Source organism: Corella eumyota, chromosome 1 (genome assembly GCF_963082875.1).
Source record: "Corella eumyota chromosome 1, kaCorEumy4.1, whole genome shotgun sequence".
NCBI classification, from domain to species: domain Eukaryota; kingdom Metazoa; phylum Chordata; class Ascidiacea; order Phlebobranchia; family Corellidae; genus Corella; species Corella eumyota.
Window position 1 is genome coordinate 12,065,408 of NC_137490.1, and position 19,446 is coordinate 12,084,853.

Genomic DNA, 19,446 nt, shown 5'->3' on the forward strand with positions numbered 1-19,446 from the left:
AGAAACAACAATGCAACTAATTGTGCCCAAGTGCCACCAACAACTACTTCTGGATTTAATGCATGGAAATGCAAGCTCCGGACATTTTGGTATTAAAAAAACAAAAGAACGATTGCGGAGAAAATTTCATTGGAATAATAGCCAGACGGATGTTGCAGCTCATTGCAAAACCTGTTACAAGTGCGCTTCAAGAAAAGGACCTTTAAATAAACAAAAAGAGCCAATGAAGTTACACCAGGTGGGCTATCCATTAGAAAGAGTAGCCATTGACGTAATGGGGCCATTACCGACATCTTATTTGGGTAATCGATACATTCTTGTGGTAATGGATTATTTCACAAAGTGGCCAGAAGCATACCCGATGCCGAACCAAGAAACTGCTACGGTGGCTAAACTACTTATAGAGCAATTCTTTCTACGGTTCGGAGTACCTTGCGAAATTATAAGCGATCAAGGTTCCAACTTTGAGTCCCACCTGTTTAAAGAAATGATGAAAGCTTTTGATATTGTAAAGACCAGAACTACACCATATTGGCCGCAAGCAGACGGAATGGTCGAACGATTTAATCGAACTTTGGAGGCTCAGTTAGCAATGTCCGTAGAAAAAGGCCAACGCGATTGGGATCAACTGCCATATATATTAATGGCATATCGTACAGCAGTACATGAAAGTACAAAGCATACCCCCGCCAAACTAATGTTTGGCAGGGAAATAAATTTACCTACAGACTTTATATTCGGTCGACCGGAAATCACTAAATATTCAGCGTGGGAATTTGCCAAAAAAGCTCAAATCAACATTGATGAAGCTCACGAATTTGCTCGAACAAAACTACATTTATCCGGCCAAAAAATGAAGAAGTATTACGATCGTTCAACTGCGACAAAGTTACTAAACGAACAGGAACCTGTATGGCTGCATTGCCCTCAAAGAAAAAATGGTCTATCCCCAAAACTGTCGTCGCCGTGGCAAGGTCCATTTAAGATAATTAAGCGTATTAACGACGTGGTGTACCGGATCAGACGTTCACCAAAACATCAATCAAAAGTCGTCAATCGAAACCGGTTATGGCGTTATAGTTTAAAGTTGCCAACCAACTGGTATCGAAACAATAATGGTCAAAGCAATACACCGGTACAAACTATTATTCCACAAATTTGAAAACACAGACATCCTATCTGATGGTGTTATTATTATCGTTGTATATATCATTATTTCTCTTCGTTAAATGGTTGTTGTTTCGTCTTTATAAAGTTCGCATTTTGATTATCGTTTTATTATTTGTATTATGTGGTGCGTGTTAATGTTTATGTAGTTTTAATGTATATCGCTTGTGTAATGTATTGTATTGATTCTTATTTAAATATTGGGAAGGGAGGAATGTAGCGAACTTTGTGCGCTTTTTGACGCTTACACTTCCTCGGGGGCTCTAACTTACCTTGTGGCTTTAATTTACCGTATCTATGAGCCACTTTTCTTATCGTTTTTGTAAAGTGTTGGTACTTTTAGTGTATGCTTTTGATCTGATAGTTTAGTATAATCTTTTAGTTAAATTTGGAATAGGGATATTATATTATATTGCGTTATTGTATATATGTATTGTGTTTAACCTTGATTCTATTTGAATAAGGACAATTAAGTTAATACAACTGTGATTACATAATAAAATTGAGTGATTTTATAACAAAACCCGTTACAATACAAACATTAATTAATCTGCATTTAAAAATAAACCAATTGCATAAATTTGCATAGGCTGATTTGTGCAATCAATTAAAATTTAAAAAGCAGCAGCCATGGCAAAACATGCTGTTAAGCAACTTATATGATAACATTCTATTAGCAACAACTAACAGTGACAGTAGGATTGAAGTAATACATTTATAAAAATATAAACAAAAAAAGATTATATAAAAATCATTTTAGGCAAGATGAATAATACAATCACAAACAAATTGTCATAAATTTATCAACACCTTAAACATCAGATGTTTTATACTTGAAAGTAAAAAATACTTCAGCAGTAAGTCTGGTTGCAATTGAAGGGATTTGTTTGTGACCAAGTTTTTTCTCGTCCTGATAACTTTCAAAACAAAATGCCACCATCCGGTTAACTCTCATCATTATCTAACAAAAAATTTAGTATTTTTAGAAGATCTACGTAGTATAAAAAACACCTAAGAAAATATGTTTGTTTAAATATAAAATAAAAACATTTCCCCAACAAAAAAACCCTAAATTTCCCAAATTTTATACCACCCTGATATCGTTTTTCAAAAATAAAGTACCTACATGTAAAATATATTTTAGGCAAGCTTTTTAATAGAACCAAGTAATAATCTAACAATACCTGCATGATTTCTGATGTAGAGTAATACTGCTGTAAACATTTGCAAAGACACTGAATAAACCAGGATCCATTATCCTCATTTCTCCAAGAGTAATAGCCTAAGAAACAACCATATATTTTAACTTTTGAAAAATATAAAAAGTTTTTTTTATTTAAAAAAAGAATTAAAAAAATGTTTAATAAAAGTTATAACGAAAGTAATTCATACCTGGAACTGTGGAATGTGCAATTAAAAAATCAGCCTCAGCAGGTATAGAATATTCTTTGACAGAGACTGGATTGCTTAACATTCTGGTTTTTAAAACCTTCTTTTTGTATCCAGTATCTAACTTCATACCCCTACATGCCTAGTTTAGGTATAAAAAAGATTTAATAAATTATATTTTAATATCTAGTGTTTTTTTTAAGAAACAATTGGCTACATGAATGCTTGTATACCTGTATAAAAAATAATTTTGGCTTTCCTGCTAACGAAGGACATTGGTCAGCAGTAAATGGTCCTGTATAATCACTCAGTTTCATGATTTGATCTCCTGCATATAAGGCATCATTTTCACCACCATGTGTGAGAATAGCACAAGCAAAACAATCATATGTTGAGTGATCAGCTTTTGAAACTAAAAACCAAGAGAAGTATTAAATAGGAAAAATATGACCAATCAATATTATATAAGGATAGCTTAACTATGAAAAACTCCACTCAAAGACAACTTAACCCAATAATGATAACCACTGAAACAAACAGAAAAAAATAATAATTAAAACCGAATTATTATAGTATCTTGTTTAAATTAATTTTATTAGACTTACGGGCATTAACCCATTCTAGAATAGCTTCTCTTCTAAGATTGTTAAATACTTTTATATATTCAAAACCTAAAACTTTAGCTGTTGAAGTTAAACTTGAAACATCTAATTGGGTTCCATTTCTTTTTGACATTTGCAGATGTTGATCAAATTCCTAAAAAAATAGTATTTTAATTACAAAATGTTCATTTAATACACATTATTGTGTACATGTTTAAATACTGCTCTCATGCTGTAGGCATTTCAATGGCATCAACTGCTGCTAAACCAATACTTAATAAACAGCCTAATTATCAGGCAATTATAATTTATAATATCCTAAACTGCCAAAGACAACTAGAGAATGATTTGGGGTAACTGATGTTGCATTATGTTTAGGAGACCTTCCAACATAGAGGATAAAGAAATATATATAACAAAATACATTCGAAATTTTCCAACTTACTTCATGGTTAAATATAACAAAGCATCCTCTATGTTCATGATTCATTTTGTATTTAAAGCACTCTGCTTCGAAATTCTCTAAAACATTTTTGTCAAGAAAAGTTTCGGTGTTTATATCAAATGCATCTGGTTTTACATTGTGATTTCCGCTAAATATCAAACATATATTTTTGTTATTAATTTGGTAATTTGGCCTTCTCTATGGTTTGATGACAGTAGTAGATTAAACTGGTATTGCAATTACAACATACTTGTTTTTATTGGCAGTGCCACTGTTTTGAGTACTCAGTATGTCTTCTAAAGAAACCTCATCATCTTTTTTTAAAAAACTAAATTAACATCACTAACAATTAATATAAGACAACAACAAAAACTCCTTTTTTTTATTTAATATATATACAAAACTTTATTTTACCTTGGTACAAAGGATGCAAGTATCTGGCCAGCAGAAAGTTTATCTATGTTAAAATAATTAAAAATCAACTTCAGAAATTGTTAAAACATACATAATGTAAATTTTCAAAATATAGTATATACCTGGATTAGATTTTAATATTTCACCTTCCATTCAAATATAATTTTTTAATATTTCCGTTTTTAATATGTTTAGTACGTCTGTATATGTTCTTTACTTTGCGTACTGACTACAATTTTCAGTTGTCTGGTGTTTAAATCATACAACGTAACAAAAGAATACGCGGAAGTTCGATTTGACTGTAGGTGGTTTCCTGTGTTTGTCTTTGTTTTCAACTTCTTATAAGGGAATTACACCATCAGGTAATGACTAATCAGCTAAATTAAAAAAAAGTAAACAACGTTCTATTTCACTACATAAGTTAACTAAACAACGATCTATTTCATAATCCAAGCTTAAAAGTACCCACACAACAGCGAAAAGGGGAAATAATCAATATTTTTCTGAACTGAATATTTCATACTACAATCAATATTACCAATTGCGCCATCGCTATAAAAAGGTTCTCGTTTTACAAGGCCTATACAACTTTCATTATACAGGTTTTCGCGTCTGTTTTTTTTTGTAACTAATCAAAATTTAATAGCACTAAATTCATAGGAAATAAAAACATCACACCGCAATTTTTTTTTATTTATTAAAAGTTGATATATAAGACGAAAAGTTGACTTCATTTTCCACAAATTTGGCAACTTTTAAAAGCTTATTTTCTTTAAACATCGGAGCCATCAACTGTAGCGAAATCGGTAATTTTTGTGAGGACAGTTTTGTAGGAATACTAACTGCAGGTACCCCGGCCATATTAGAAGCCTGCGTATAAATATCATGTTCTGCAGTTCTCCACCTGTTACTTTTATTTATAAAGTCCTTGTATAACGGAGCAGTTGATATAGTCGTTGGAGTTAATAAGACATCAACTCCACCGTTATTTCCAAAGCTATTGTTTTGAAATACCTCTTTGAAGTCTTGGGATATTAAACGCCGAATTTTTAATGCATTTTCGTAATATTCTTTAAAGTTTCTAAAAAAATGGTTAGAAACTTTAAAGTAGATTTATATAGCCTAGAAAACAATTGTAAGTATTTTACTCATTTAAAAGGAAGTAGTTGCCCGCAATAATTCTAGATCGAACAGTTTCGTTAAAGCCTTCATTTCGACTTTCTGCGTAAAGTTCTTCTGTAAATCTTCCTTTTGATCTATGGCCATATTGTAGCCCATCATATCTAGATAATGAAAAAAAGGTAAAAACAACATAAATAATTTATTAAAAAAATGCAATGTTGATACTACATTCAAAATCTAATAAAGTTATGTTACATAGCAATGTTTCTGTTAAAAAATACTATATAATAGGGAGTCATGTACCGAGCCATATTTGAAGCTACTTCCCCGCATGACAAAACATGGTAGCATCTGATTGAATACTTGGTGTGCGGCATTTTTACCTTAAATAATGGGCAATAAGTAAATTTTAAACTGCATTTTTTTAAATAAAATTTGTTTATAGTTACATTTTTAAAATGCAAGCCATTTTAACTAGTGAAACAAATTGCATAGTAAACAAATACCTTGACAACTTTAGCTCCGGCATTATTAAATATCCCAGCTACCCAATCCCAAGCCATAAGAACTTCCCTGCATAAACCTGGCCCATGGTATTCCTAGGTTTTTTAATAACTTATATATATAAGATAAATATTTAAATTATACCTTGCGGATTGGCAATATTGATTAAGTAATTACCTCAGGAATACCAATAACCAAATTTTTAACTTTTTCGTCTTCATTTATTTGGATATCTTCACCAATATAAGGTACAGTTGTAGAATCCCTTAAGTCATGGCCTTTTATTAAGTCTAAAGTAATATATTTTGCTGTTCTCTGATACAATAAATACATTTATGTACAGGTAAGTTTACTATTTAAAAACAACACTGCAAACATATATTTTAATTCAATAGAAACTTGGTTTGCTATTGTTAGCAATAGAAAAATTACTAACACTTACTATATACAAAACCAATGTCATCCACATTTCTAGCAAATATTCCAGGCACATCCATGGAGTTAACTAGTGATATTAAACCATGTCGAGATAGAGAACCATAGGTTGGTTTCAAACCGCAAACACCAACAAATGATGCAGGAATCCTTACAGATCCACCAGTATCTGAACCTAGAGCACTAAAAAATATTTCAATTATATTTGATGTATAGTTTGGGGAATTTAAACATTTAATAAAACAGTAGCTTTAAACAATTGTATATTAATAATAAACTAATTGGTTTGTTATAAAAAATGTTAGTAGAGTTCTATTTATTGGTTACAGAAGGCAAGGACACCAAACCCTACAAAAAACTTGCTCCAGTAGCAACAGCAACTGCACTTCCACCTGAACTTCCCCCAGCAATATGAAAGTCACAAATTTCTGGGTTGTCATAATTATACACCCAGGGATTTTTTACAGGACCAAATATAGAGTCCACAGCACCAGAACTGTATTGAATATAAGTTGTACAAAAATCAATAAATGTTTATCTAAATATACTTTATTATCTTCAAAATTTATTATAATCAAAACTTATGTTAACTAAAAATGACACTACATATTTTTAATCTATTAATTAGATGTATATCACCCCATAGCAAATTCATCCATGTTAGTTTTTCCTTGTAGTACAGCACCAGCTTTGTTTAACTTTTCTATCAATGTTGCATTGTAGGTTGGAACATATTCCTTAAGCATTACTGAGCCACATGTTGTTGGCAAATCTCTCGTGCTGTAGTTATCTTTGGCGGAATATGGAATTCCAAATAGCGCAGGCTCTCTGTAAAAGTTTAAATATTCTAATAATAATTTTGTTAATTTTAAGAAGATATATAAGTCTAAAAAGTATTTAAAACAAGAAGACTAAAAGAGACTTTTTTGTTTAATTAAATTTACAGAACAACTTAACATCCCAATCGAAAAACATTAACTATTTACCTTGATTTTGTTTTATTGTGTTGGTGGTTTTCGTTTGAATTGGTGAGAGAAATAAATGCATTCAGTGGTTTTATTCGTTCAATTCTTTTAAGGCATAATTCAGACAATTCTGTTGGTGATATCTTGCCATTGCGAATTAGATTAGCAATCTACATTTCGGTGAAAACATTAAAGTAGGATTATAGATTGTTATACATGTAATTGTTTATTTATATTACCTGACGAACGCTTTGATTTAGAAAATCCATATTTTATCATATTTAAACCAAAACATGGGTTAATACTTTGACCTATACTCTGAATGTCGTGGGTCTGATTGGAATTACGTCAACAATGGTACTTACTGTTATGCGATAGAAACTTTACAAATATTATTATGACGTTTATAAACACGTGAGTTTCACTCAGAATTAAATATTTTAACCTCATTATTTTAGAAATGAAAATCTATTAAATATAAATACGCAATTTATCTAGAATGGTGACCAAATACCAACTAATGGAGCTCAGTATCATAGTATAAAATAACTAAAGCCATACCTCTACTTACCTATAAAAACGAATTTTTAACTGGCACAAGAGTTAAATCTAGCTAATTAAACGGTTTAAAAGCGTTTTGCCTATACTTCTTTCATGCAAAAAACACGCTATTTTTGTTTTAGGTAAATTGCGTAGTAATATTTAATCGATTTTCATTTTAAAATAATAAGGTTAAAATATTTAATTCTGAGTGAAATTCACGTGTTTATAAACGTCATAATAGTATTTGTAAAGTTTCTATCGCATAACAGTAAGTACCATTGTTGACGTAATTCCAATCAGACCCACGACATTCAGAGTATAGGTCAAAGTATTAACCCAAAACATGCTGGATTATCTGGGTATTTCCCCAACGTATTACACAATAAGTGTTGCCAAATGCAATATAATTTTCAAATTTCAATACATAAATTAATTGCAAATTCAGGTTTAGCCTATCTAGGCGCAATTGAATAACTTTCAACCCCGATATTCCAATTAGAATGGTATAAAATTTAAAACATTTTATAGCTAACTGAGTAAAATGCTAACAAAAGCATTAGGTAGCCTAGTTTAGCTAAAAAGGTCACGTTCATAAAATCAAGTAGTCCACACTTGTACGGAATGTAAGTTTCTTGTTTACAAGTAACTGTTAACTTAAAGACATTATTTGAGTTGTATCAAACATGTTAATACGCAAGCAATAAATTTGATTAAAACTAAAACTTACAGTCAGTTGTTAAAAAATTCTGAGATATTAACCATAAACCATAACAAATTAAACTTGTTTCAGCTTTTTGTTATTTAAATTTTAACTATAGTACAAATTATATTAAATATGATAATCTTCCCTTATAAAATGTTTCACTAAAAGGACCTGTTGCGTTCTGTGCATACAATTTGAAAAGGTAAATTTTATTTGCTTTGAGTATATAATCACCATTTATATATTAGAATAACATATATATATATTACTTAGTATACAAATACTGTGACAATGTCATATATAAAAGAGTGCATAATATTTTGAATTTTGTAAAATTATTGAATTGTGTAACTTTTGTTGCATAACATAGTGTTGGTATTATATTATTAGTTTAGTTATTGCAACAGATAGTTCGAACTTTAAAGAATTTGCATTTTAAATAATATCATTTTTATTTAGATTTTAAAACACTTTAAATAGTTGTATCATATTTAACACTTGTTACATTAAGGCCACTTATAATTCACCACATGCATACCACATTAATGAGCATATAACCCAACAATAAACTATTCAAATGTATGACTAAAAATATTGTGAAAGTACAGACAGAAGTTTTAATAATGTTCACAGCAGAATTTATTTTTATAACAGGCAACTTTTTTCTAAAAGATTAATAATATTATTCTTAATCTCATGAATACAAAACACTAGTAGTAGTTCAAAAAGTGCACTTAAATGGCTTTAAAAAACAAAAATAAACAAATAGATTTTTGTATAGTATACCAATAAATATTGACAATTACGTAGTACAAATAAATTTTTAATATGGCACAAAATATATAAAGCTAAACATACATTGGAGTTTATTGTGTATTTATGTTATGACGGTTGGGCCGGTTCTTCCAGTGAGCTTTGGAATTTGTGAAATATTTAAGGCAATTTCCACCAAAGGCTGGAGAACATCCGCTGCTGGGTTTTGCAAAGTTGGGTCGGAGTTCAAAACATAACTATCGATGTACATTCTGATAGTAGCCCCACTGCTTCCAGTACCACTCAATCTAAACACGAGGCGTGACCCATCCTCGAAAATGATCCTAACCCCTTGTTTTTCAGCAATGCTGTGATCAATTGGATCCTCATACCTGTAGTTGTCGACCAGTTTTACCTTGTATGACCTACCACCACTCTCCATGGTTTTACCAACTAAGCTCTTTTCGTCAATATACTTGTTTAGTATTTCCATCATTTTGCCAGCATCACTTGTATCCACTTGCTCGTAATCGTATCTGGTGAAACAATTTCTTCCATACTTTTCCCAGTGCTTTTTCACAACTTGTTCAACGGATAGTTTAGTATCTGCAAGTATTGAAAGCCATGCTAATGCAGCCCACATTCCATCTTTCTCACGAATATGATTTGATCCCGTTCCAAAACTCTCCTCACCACAAAGAGAAATCTTGTCAGCATCCATCAAATTTCCGAAGAACTTCCATCCGGTTGGTGTCTCATACATGTCGAACTTTAAATCTTTTGCAACGAGGTCAATAGCCCCACTAGTGGGCATGCTTCTAGCAAATCCAAACATTTGATTTTTGCAAAAGTATGGAATCGATTTGTAATTGGCAGCAATTATAGCCAAAGAATCGCATGGTGATACAAAGAACCCATTCTTACCAAGAATCATGTTTCGATCCCCATCACCATCAAATGCAACTCCAAAGTCATGATTGCCTTCTCCCATTTTAGCAACCAGGTCAGCAGCATAGGTTAAATTAGGATCCGGATGACCACCACCAAAGTCTTCCAGTGGGATGCAATGAACCACAGAATCACTTGATGCTTTTAACTCGCCAACCACAATTGTAGAAGCATAAGGACCCATCACTCCATGAAGAGAATCAAATCGTAGTTTTACATCTTTACTATTAACATAACCGCTGATTGCATCCAAGTTGAAAATACTTTTCATCATCTCCACATAATCAGAAACGCTGTTGATCACATCTACACAGAAAGGTTTGTCTTCAATAGTAAATGAATAGCTTCCAACAGTATCAATATCAACTTCAACACCTCGACAAATATTGAAAGAATTCAAGGATTTTGAAATGGAAAATATATGATCAGTTACGCTGGAAGGTGCGGGGCCTCCATTCGATGTATTATACTTAATTCCAAAATCTGCATTTGGACCACCAGGATTGTGACTAGCGGTAAGAATAATGCCACCTGTAGCTTTATATTTTCGAATTAAGCAAGACACTGCTGGAGTCGAAAAAATACCATTTTTCCCAACAATAAGGTGACCTATACCATTTCCTGCAGCAATTTGTATGATCAACTGCACAGCTTCCTTTGTATAAAATCTGCCATCCCCTCCAACAATAAGAGTGCATCCAACTCTTACACTTTCATCAATGCATTGCAAAATTGATTGAATGAAATTTTCTGTGTAGTTAGCATTGGTTAAAAACACTTGAGTGTTTTTTCGCAAACCACTGGTGCCAGGTTTCTGGTCGTCATATGCCTGCGTCACTACCTTTTCAATGTTCATCCTATTTTTTAAATAAGGTAAACTAAAATAAAGTTTTTTAGGTTTTTTAAAACAGTGAACAGTCAGACAGTCAAAATTTTACATTAACATTTCTTCCCTTAACTTTAGAAAAAAAATTATTGTATAACTACTGTCCCGTCGCCATTTAAAAATTACTAGAAAGGCTTTTAAGAATTCGCACGACCTGACTAAACGACAAAACGTGAGATTTCAAAGTACACGTTTAGGCAATGTAGATTTGATTAGTAAAAGTAAACAAATTCAATCGTTGTTCGCCCGTGGCAAAAGTAGACACTTGTGATTAGACTTAGTAAAAACTTTTTATATATCTTCAGTTGTTTAATAAACAATCGAAACTATAGTAAAACATAAGATAATAAAGCAAGATAATTTGCGTTTAATGATGGCTATATAATACATTCTACTAAATTTACAAGTCATTAATTTCAAAGTGTTTGCAATATAGACTTACAATTCCTATTCATAAACATTCTAAAAAAAAATTTACCTTAAAGCTACTACATTTTACTACAGTTTTTACATTATTTTGCCACAAAGGCACAAGCATTTACAGTTTTCGGAGTAGTAAGCACCATTAATACATAACATTTTAATATAAAACATTAAAGATTTGTTTGTCTTTGTTATTTGTTTGCAAAATATATAAGTGACTTCTTAGGAGTCGAGTATAGCCAAGTATTTGTTCTCAATAATAAGCGGCATGATTTTATATCTAAAAAAATAAAAATGTTTGTTTAACACGTTGACATATTGGCAATATTAGCAAAAAATATAAAATATTAACCAAAAAATATTGCAAACCTTATTGGAATAAGTAATAAAATGATGACTGGAAATATCATTTTGAGGTAGTATTGTTCTGCAAATCCAAACACACAAACTACAGTTAGTTGAAGAACTTGCAGCAGAGTGAATAAGTGAATTTTTCTTTGTGGAACTTTTCTCACATAATGATTGGGCGGGTAAGAACTCTACAAACAGAAATGCTCTTTAAAAATGGCATTTAAAAAACATTATTAAAGTTTAAAACTTTGAAGAAATTTACCCCTTCTGTGAATAATAAAAGCATTCGGTCGTACATTTGGTGCTCCGCAAATGACGATAATCCAATAAATAAAAACAGCCCCTAAAACAAAAATTTACTATAAAAAATAAGTACATAAATTTAATTAAATTTAAATAGAGCAATGAAATAAAAAAAATAGCCATGTTGTAGGTCTGTTAGTAAAAAAGCAACTTGCCTGTAATACAGCTACTGGTATAAGTTGGAGTATGTGAACAATCAAAAGAGAAAGGCCAATAAAAATGTGAGAAATCAAACTTGTCAATCTCGTTTCCCTGACTTTTACGATTCTATAAAAATACAAGTCAAGATTTGGTGTTTGTTATTGATAAGATAAAATAATTAAATGTTATGGAAACATATGTGGTAATTTCGGGAAAAATGCGTTGGCTTTATCTTACTTACTCGTCGGAAACTGTACCAACATTGGAGACATGTTGTTCGACATCTGCTAATGCTTTGACGTGCAAAGGTGAGTGTGGTAGGGCAGCATGCACCCATGGAAGATTAAACAAAGATAAAAATATGTTAAGTGCTCCGACCACGAACAAATCCCAGTGGTAGGCTGGTCCTTTCTTTAACCTAGGATTTGTAAACAAAAAAATTAAACAAGAGAATTTATAATTTATCTGCAGTGTACTTTAGGGGTAAACTTACTTGAACTGTGGAGAACTGATAAGTGCAGCCGAAACGTTTTGATCCACAAAAAACAGAAAACTTAAACACAATCCTAGACCTACCGCTGCAAAGTGTGCACTGAGTGGTAACGACCCGATCGCTGGTATTGCAAACAGGTTTCGGGTTAGATCGTACTGAAAAGGCTCAACTAAAAAAGAAAATAGGTATATATAATGCTAAATATTTTAAAGTAGTTTGCCAAATTTTATAAAAGGAGTATGAATTTTAATTGTTAGATAAACTTATGAAGCCTGGCTTACGTTTTACTTGGCTGAACCCGTAGGAACCGACGACTGAAAACACGATAACAGTTATGGCAAGTGCATAATCTTTAAATATTTCTCTTTTTGTAGGAGAAAGAAATTGTCTAAAAATATAACGTAACGTTAAAAATAGAACCAACTTTTACAAACCAATACTGTTGGATATATACTTACGAGTCGTCAAATTTAAGTAGAGTTATTCCAAGCCATAGTGTTCCAAACATTAAAAATAAAAACAAAATGGAGTTCTCGGGACGAAAACAGGTGTATTTGTCGATACATCCCATCTCGTAAGTATACGCTGATGCTGTTGTTACGTTTATATTACTAATAGTCGTTGTGGATATGTTAGGCGCGAGTGCAAGGACTTCTACAATTTTAAATGTAAATTTGATAAGATTAAATGTAAAAATTAACTCAAAATGTTTAACCCAAAAAGTAATGCAAATTACAAACCTGGCATTTCAAAATGAAAATTCTTTTCAAAATCTAAAAAAATATTTAAAAAAAAGTTAATTTAGTATTAGAAGTTCATTACCAAAGCCAAGGGCTTTGTTAGGTGTATGAAATATATATTTCTTACTGATTTTTGTTGCTTTGATTGCATCGGCAGCAAAGGCAATAGATATAAAAACACCGAATATTTCTTCAGTAGATCTAAATAAAAAATCCTTGTAAAATCTAAATTTTAATTAGCAATAAGGTTTGTATTTAACAAAAAGCCAAAAAAAAGATTTATTATTTACCTTGACGAGTACTTCATATATTTGCTGACATTAAATAGAGCCTGGAGTATAAGAAAAATCCCATTCCAAATTCCTATCATCGTGTACATTGCAAGAAAATCGAAGTCAAATGTTTCACTAATAGTCTGTATAGCTAAAATACGAAATGTGTTGCAAATTACTTTTTTTTAATTGTTGTTTATATAGGCAGATTTGTAACAAGTATTTTATTTTTACCAAAAACACGTATGCCTGTATAACTTACCTTTAACATAAAGAGCTAGAGGAGCAGTTGTGACCAGTACTAGCATAGGTTGTCCAGCCATCAAGGAAAATATTAAACCCCCAATGGTTTGTGACAAAATGCACGAAATGACATCTATAAAATTGTACATAAATTTTTAGTTTTAACAAACAACACTCATGTTAGTGATTAAATATTTTTAGGCATTTAAAAAAAACCTAACTGTTTTAGCCTATGCGAAATTTTTTTAGAATTTACCTATTTTCCCATCCGTAATTTTCTCATAGAGTGTCCCAAATGCAATATCTGGCAGAAGAATGGAGAAGTACAAGAAAAAAATTGTGGCAATCAGTTTGTGGATTGTATTCTTTCCGACAACGCCTGGTAAAAATGTACATTAAAAATCTCCATTAAAAAGCACTGCTTAAGTACATAATTATATATACAACTTTTGGAACCTCAAGATAACATTTTTGTTTAGATCTTACCGTCTCTAAAATCAGACCAATAACAGGGAAGTCTTCGCTTTAAGTCATCGATAATACCACGGCCAAAATCTTTGTAGGTGTAATCTTCTAACTAATATAAAAACAACAAAATGTTTTGATTGAAACTGCTTTAACCTGGCCTATAAGTTTTAAAATATTGATTTTTACTTACCTCGATTTCTGCTTCTTCTGGATCAATTTTTTGGTTAAACGAGTCTTTCAGTTGGTTTTTGTACTTTATACTCTGCAGGGCCAGAACATCTTTGAAATCCGCCTCGCTTGAGGCTTCTATGAGATTATGTCGAAAAGAGGAGTTGCACATAATTGAAGAAAACGTTCTTCCGATTTCAACAGCACTTTTGGTATATTTCTGTAAATTTTAAGTAGATTTTTAGCTTAATTTTCTAAATAGTTGAGGTAGAACCGTTGCTTTACTTTTTAAATTACTAGAATACCTCTCTTTTTGGTGCGATTACAGCAAGCACAAATTTTACTTCTTCGCATTTGTTACCAAGATTAAGCGGGTTGCGTAAACGAGCAATGCCCACGTGACTCTTTTTCAACATAGGCAATGAACACCTAAAAATAAATCCATATAATAAAAATTTAGTCCAGTTTTTGTAGAAGGAAAATTGTGTATTTGGTACTTACAATGTTGTTATCCAGGTTTCTTCATAGTCAGCACCATCAGGTTTGTATCTTACCCCTTGAATTGTTTCTTTTAAATGGTCAACGAAGGCATCTGTAAGAATGTAAAAACTAATTTAAATTAATTCTTATTATCTCAAAAAGGGTTTTAGGTTGCTAATATGTTAAACAAATGTTAACACATAACACAATATTGCAAATGCACTTACGTGGTTCTTCTTCCCACTGTTCCTGAAAGGTAAAAAAAGCCTTTCCAGCTTGGGACGTTATCGATTCGTCCACGTCCAAATCTTTTTGCAATTTCTTCAATAAATCGTCCACGATTAGATCCAAACCTAAAACGGCACATTACAAAATAAACTTATTTAATGAAAATTCATTTTGTATATATACTTTTTAGACATTTAAATATATTTGTTCGGGTTGTTTGGGGTAGCAATAACGTACTTGTGTGGGGTACGTCCAGCAGCACAACTGGTTTGACCAAGAATTTTTCCAGATCCCGCCTTGCTCTTATTTCGTCCCTGAAGTTTTTAAGGGGGAGGGTCTACAAAAAAATATAAAATCTTGAATATAATTTAATACTACGATAATAGAGGTTCTTATAGTTATTTGTATTTTTTACCTTTCTTATTTTAAGAATTAGTTCCCGATGGCAAAACTCATCCAAATCTTCTTCTAAAAATAAAAAAAATGTTAGTTTAGTTTGTATTTAAAAACAGTACATTTATTTGTATATTGATTTTTTGTTTTTTTTGCTGAGGTTAGTTGGTATTTTTGATATTGAAATACATAAAAACAATATTAACTGTGACGCAATAGCGATATTGTCCGTAGGTATAATGTCCATAGTTCACGATGTGACAATACATCAACTTTGTCCCCGTTGGCCCCGCACGACAAAAGCAATAATAGTTCTATAATCAACTGGTTGTAAAACAAAAGACTTTATTGTAATTTGACTCCAAGACAATTGCCTTTGTAGTAATTACAGCTATATAAAATTACAGTCGACGTGATGTTTATTGTGCTTTATAAACATTTCCAAGGTATTTTTCTGCGGCAGGTGAGTGTGTTTATTATTTACTCAAAAATGAGGTCAACAATTTCGGGCACTTCACTAAAGCTCTTTAAGTTGTTTCAGGATACACTTACATGTTCCGGTGCCGATATCGAATACCGACAAAAATATTTAATAACCGCCATGTTTTTAGCAACGTTGTTGTTTTGTGGTATTTTGTGTTAAGGACGTGCACAAAGTGGGCGTGGTAACTTACCGTCAATGACGTCATGTGACGACATTCGTCTTCCAAAGTTGCTGGGCCTCCGGTCTTGATTGGGGTAGCTCGCTCTTCGATTTTGATAACTCGCTCTCTGTTTTTGAATTGCGCTTTGTACCTTAGAGGCTTCTTCTTCCTCGATGACGTCATCCTCTATCATTTCTTCCGCGGATATGACGTCATCGTAGTTAACGCTCATGGTCGACGAGATTGTACGTGTTCTAGAAAAAATGATTGTTTCAATTATGTGTTCAAAAATTAGGTTTTGTTTTTAACAGAAAATTTAAATTTTTACCTCATTCCGCCAACTACGCCATTTTCAGAAGTAGGAGAGGGTAACTCTAATGCGGAGAAATGAACAGTGACCCCATTCGCGCTTGTCACTTCATTATTTTCCGAATACGCAGGATTGTCAAAATGGTTGACACCATTTCCTATAATTTAAAATAAATTATTCAAAAATTACTTTTAATTTTAAGCATCGTTACAAGAATAAATAAATGTGAATATACAAATAGGCTTATACAATATTAAGTTAGTGGAGAATCAAAACAAAAATGTAAAAAAAAAAACACCTGTGTTATTATAATTGCCAAGTATTTATTACGTTAACGGTGGGTCACTAAATAAGATTAAAATCACTTAAGTTTTTCACGGAACTCGAATAAAATTTATTTTGACGGATTTGCTTTCGTCCAATTGAATTGTAATCACTTAAGAGGGTTAACAAATCGTTCGTAAACTTTTCGCTTTAAACGGCGAAGTTTCTAATCGCAACACAATCATGTTAAGTTATTGTGATCGATTGTTTTAACATAATTCGAGCAGTATTAAAAAACGTTTACGGTAGAATTTTATTGATCCTATTATTACCTTAAGTTACCAATGCACTTACATGACCCCCAGGGAACTTTTTTAAAGGGTATTTTGCGTGGAAATGCATTAAATAGATTTTTTTATATTTTTAAACACAAATAAATATGTTTTTGCCATTATTTTAACTCAAGTGGACTAAAAAGTTACTGGACAAATCTTCTAAATGTGATTATTTAGGACAATTGCCAGATATTTCATGTTTACAATTTAGATAACATTTATCTTATTTTATTTAAACTGTCGAATACCAACCTGCTACGGGATCTTGATTTCCAGAAAAGTTGCTCATATTGAAGAACAAATTTAATTTACAACTTCTTTTTCTTTTTTCTTTTAAAATCTAAGTTTTTGGGTTTTCTTAGACTGTGGTCCAACGGCATTTACGTTCAGGTGAAATTATTGAATAACTGTTACACGTTCAGCACCTGTCAATGACTTCCTTATTAATGTATACTGAAGCTAAATTCAAAACACACATGTTACTGGATAACCATATAAATTTGCAAACTTGCAGTTCAGTTATATTTTGTTGTTAAATAAAAAATGCCAATGCAGTAGTTTTACTTAATCGAATTATCGCCTTAGAACTTAGCAGTAATGCAATCCACCTCGTTGTAAAACGTGATTAGTGTTATTTACAAAAACAAAATTTCGATCAAATTACCGAAAAGCACGATTTTAAACTGCCATATAAGCTGTTTTGTTTAAGGATTAAACAATTTTATAATCTTTGAAATTTCAAGAAAAAAAATTAATACTGCTGTATACGTGCATACCAATGTTTTGTCAACTTCCTGTATATACGTATTCGCAAATCATATTGTTTTGACATTTTTCTGACTTAGTTTTTTTTTTAGTTGATTTTGAATAACTGATTGTTTTCTTAGCTTTCTGGTTACTTGTTGTTTACTTTAATGAAAAACTACTGATTGATTTTCGAGACGTATTGTTTTATACAACGGTAAAAACATGTAAGACTGAAGCCTAACTTTTTCCCAACGCCTCCGTTCTCTTTTAGTTATTGTGACGTCACAAATATACTCATCACATGCCATTGTTGGCGCTTGCGTGGTTTTGCAACAACATAATTATTTGAAAAAGCGTTTATGTTAAAGCATTGTAGTTTTATTTTTATTGATTGGTAATTATTAATGTGAATCTTTAACAAAATCAATTTTGTAATTTTTTGAAAAATTTTTTTAAAAAATCTTTCAAAAATTTAGGACCGTAAAATACATGAGATGTAAAACTAACATGCATTATTTAAAGCGACATGCATTGTTTAAAGCGATTTTAATAACATAACCTCTTATCATTGGATATTAAAATGTATATATTTATATTTAATTTCAAAAAACTGTAAAAATATGATAAATTTGTTTAAGAACCGTTAACTACACATAATTTGATGGTTTTTAGAATACATAGTCGTGAAATCCTAATCTGGCAATAATTTGGAAATTTATTGCTTTACAAAACAAAAAAATAATTAACCGTAAGGGGGCGTGCTACAGCTTGATGTTGAATTTTTTATAGGGTTTTAAAAATTAAAATATTGTTTTTGACTTCGTTTTTTTTTTTTTTTTTTTTTTTGTTGACTTTGTTAAATAAGTTATATTTCATATAATAAAATTCGGAATGTTCAATCTACTTTTCGGTAATGTAGGGTATTTTTTGTAAATTGAACGATGCGTTTCGCAGTTCAATAAAAAACCTTACCATTTTTTTGTATTTTCAATATTATTTAAAAACAAAAACGACAAAATTTTTATAATATTTATTTTTCATAGGGAACACGTGCTTTTCTAGTTCTATGTTTACAAAACAATGCGTCACGATGTGGATATGCTTGATATTAAGTGATATCGTGTAGTAGTTAATAAAATGTAAATTAAAAACATTGACGACCTTTAATCGTAGTAGTTTATTAAATTGTCGTTATTAAGCCTGTTAATTGAACATTTGAATTTTTTTGTAAACGATATTATTATAAAACTATTAGCAGATTACTAACGATTTTCTGCCTAAAACATGTGAATTTTTAAATCATGTCAATAACACAACAGCTCAAATTAAAGTTCATATATTAAAAAAAAATTATATATATAATCTTAAAAAATAAAAATATGAAAGATTATGAATTTAGACGAAATGTACATGGCCCGTATATTTCAAAATTTTACGAAATACGTAATGTATGTAGACAAGCCTAAAGTCTTTAATGAAGAACATGTAAATAGGCGAGTAGGTCATTTTAAACGCACTGTTATTATTTGGAAACATCAGAAGTCTGTAATCCAGTTTGAATGAAAAT

The 19,446-nt window shown here is 31.1% G+C and overlaps 4 protein-coding genes across 5 annotated transcripts; all 4 read right to left on the reverse strand.

Annotated features, from left to right (window-relative positions):
* Positions 1-1,656: 1,656 nt before the first annotated feature.
* Positions 1,657-4,506, reverse strand: LOC145759384 (caspase-3-like). 2 transcript variants are annotated; one of them, XM_082573202.1, is made up of 9 exons: positions 4,140-4,505; positions 4,018-4,060; positions 3,854-3,931; positions 3,604-3,751; positions 3,162-3,312; positions 2,790-2,968; positions 2,560-2,698; positions 2,352-2,449; positions 1,657-2,128 (listed from the first exon to the last, which is right to left on the reverse strand). In XM_082573202.1, exons 1-9 carry the CDS (start codon positions 4,168-4,170, stop codon positions 1,979-1,981), a joined length of 1,017 nt encoding a protein of 338 aa, XP_082429328.1. In that variant the 5' UTR covers positions 4,171-4,505; the 3' UTR covers positions 1,657-1,978. The 2 variants fall into 2 exon arrangements, with proteins under 2 accessions (XP_082429328.1, XP_082429336.1); XM_082573210.1 differs by lacking the exon at positions 3,854-3,931 and having other exon boundaries at positions 4,140-4,506.
* A 201-nt stretch (positions 4,507-4,707) lies between these two features.
* Positions 4,708-7,853, reverse strand: LOC145763382 (glutamyl-tRNA(Gln) amidotransferase subunit A, mitochondrial-like). The gene is made up of 10 exons (XM_082574822.1): positions 7,283-7,853; positions 7,065-7,213; positions 6,718-6,906; positions 6,431-6,574; positions 6,086-6,261; positions 5,821-5,933; positions 5,646-5,738; positions 5,443-5,522; positions 5,166-5,300; positions 4,708-5,098 (listed from the first exon to the last, which is right to left on the reverse strand). The coding sequence occupies exons 1-10, from the start codon at positions 7,310-7,312 to the stop codon at positions 4,708-4,710; spliced, it is 1,500 nt and encodes a 499-aa protein (XP_082430948.1). The 5' UTR covers positions 7,313-7,853.
* A 657-nt stretch (positions 7,854-8,510) lies between these two features.
* Positions 8,511-10,968, reverse strand: LOC145742955 (phosphoglucomutase-1-like). The gene has a single exon (XM_082560804.1). It carries the CDS (start codon positions 10,844-10,846, stop codon positions 9,167-9,169), a length of 1,680 nt encoding a protein of 559 aa, XP_082416930.1. The 5' UTR covers positions 10,847-10,968; the 3' UTR covers positions 8,511-9,166.
* Positions 10,969-11,154: 186 nt separating this feature from the next.
* On the reverse strand, positions 11,155-18,025 carry LOC145740713 (solute carrier family 4 member 11-like). The gene is made up of 23 exons (XM_082558544.1): positions 17,385-18,025; positions 16,552-16,690; positions 16,254-16,477; positions 15,602-15,654; positions 15,424-15,523; positions 15,186-15,311; positions 14,980-15,070; positions 14,784-14,907; positions 14,501-14,698; positions 14,329-14,419; positions 14,099-14,221; positions 13,862-13,975; positions 13,618-13,750; positions 13,455-13,528; positions 13,328-13,360; positions 13,046-13,241; positions 12,869-12,975; positions 12,588-12,756; positions 12,336-12,512; positions 12,109-12,220; positions 11,913-11,993; positions 11,669-11,838; positions 11,155-11,579 (listed from the first exon to the last, which is right to left on the reverse strand). Exons 1-23 carry the CDS (start codon positions 17,419-17,421, stop codon positions 11,522-11,524), a joined length of 2,730 nt encoding a protein of 909 aa, XP_082414670.1. The 5' UTR covers positions 17,422-18,025; the 3' UTR covers positions 11,155-11,521.
* Between the last annotated feature and the right edge of the window lie 1,421 nt (positions 18,026-19,446).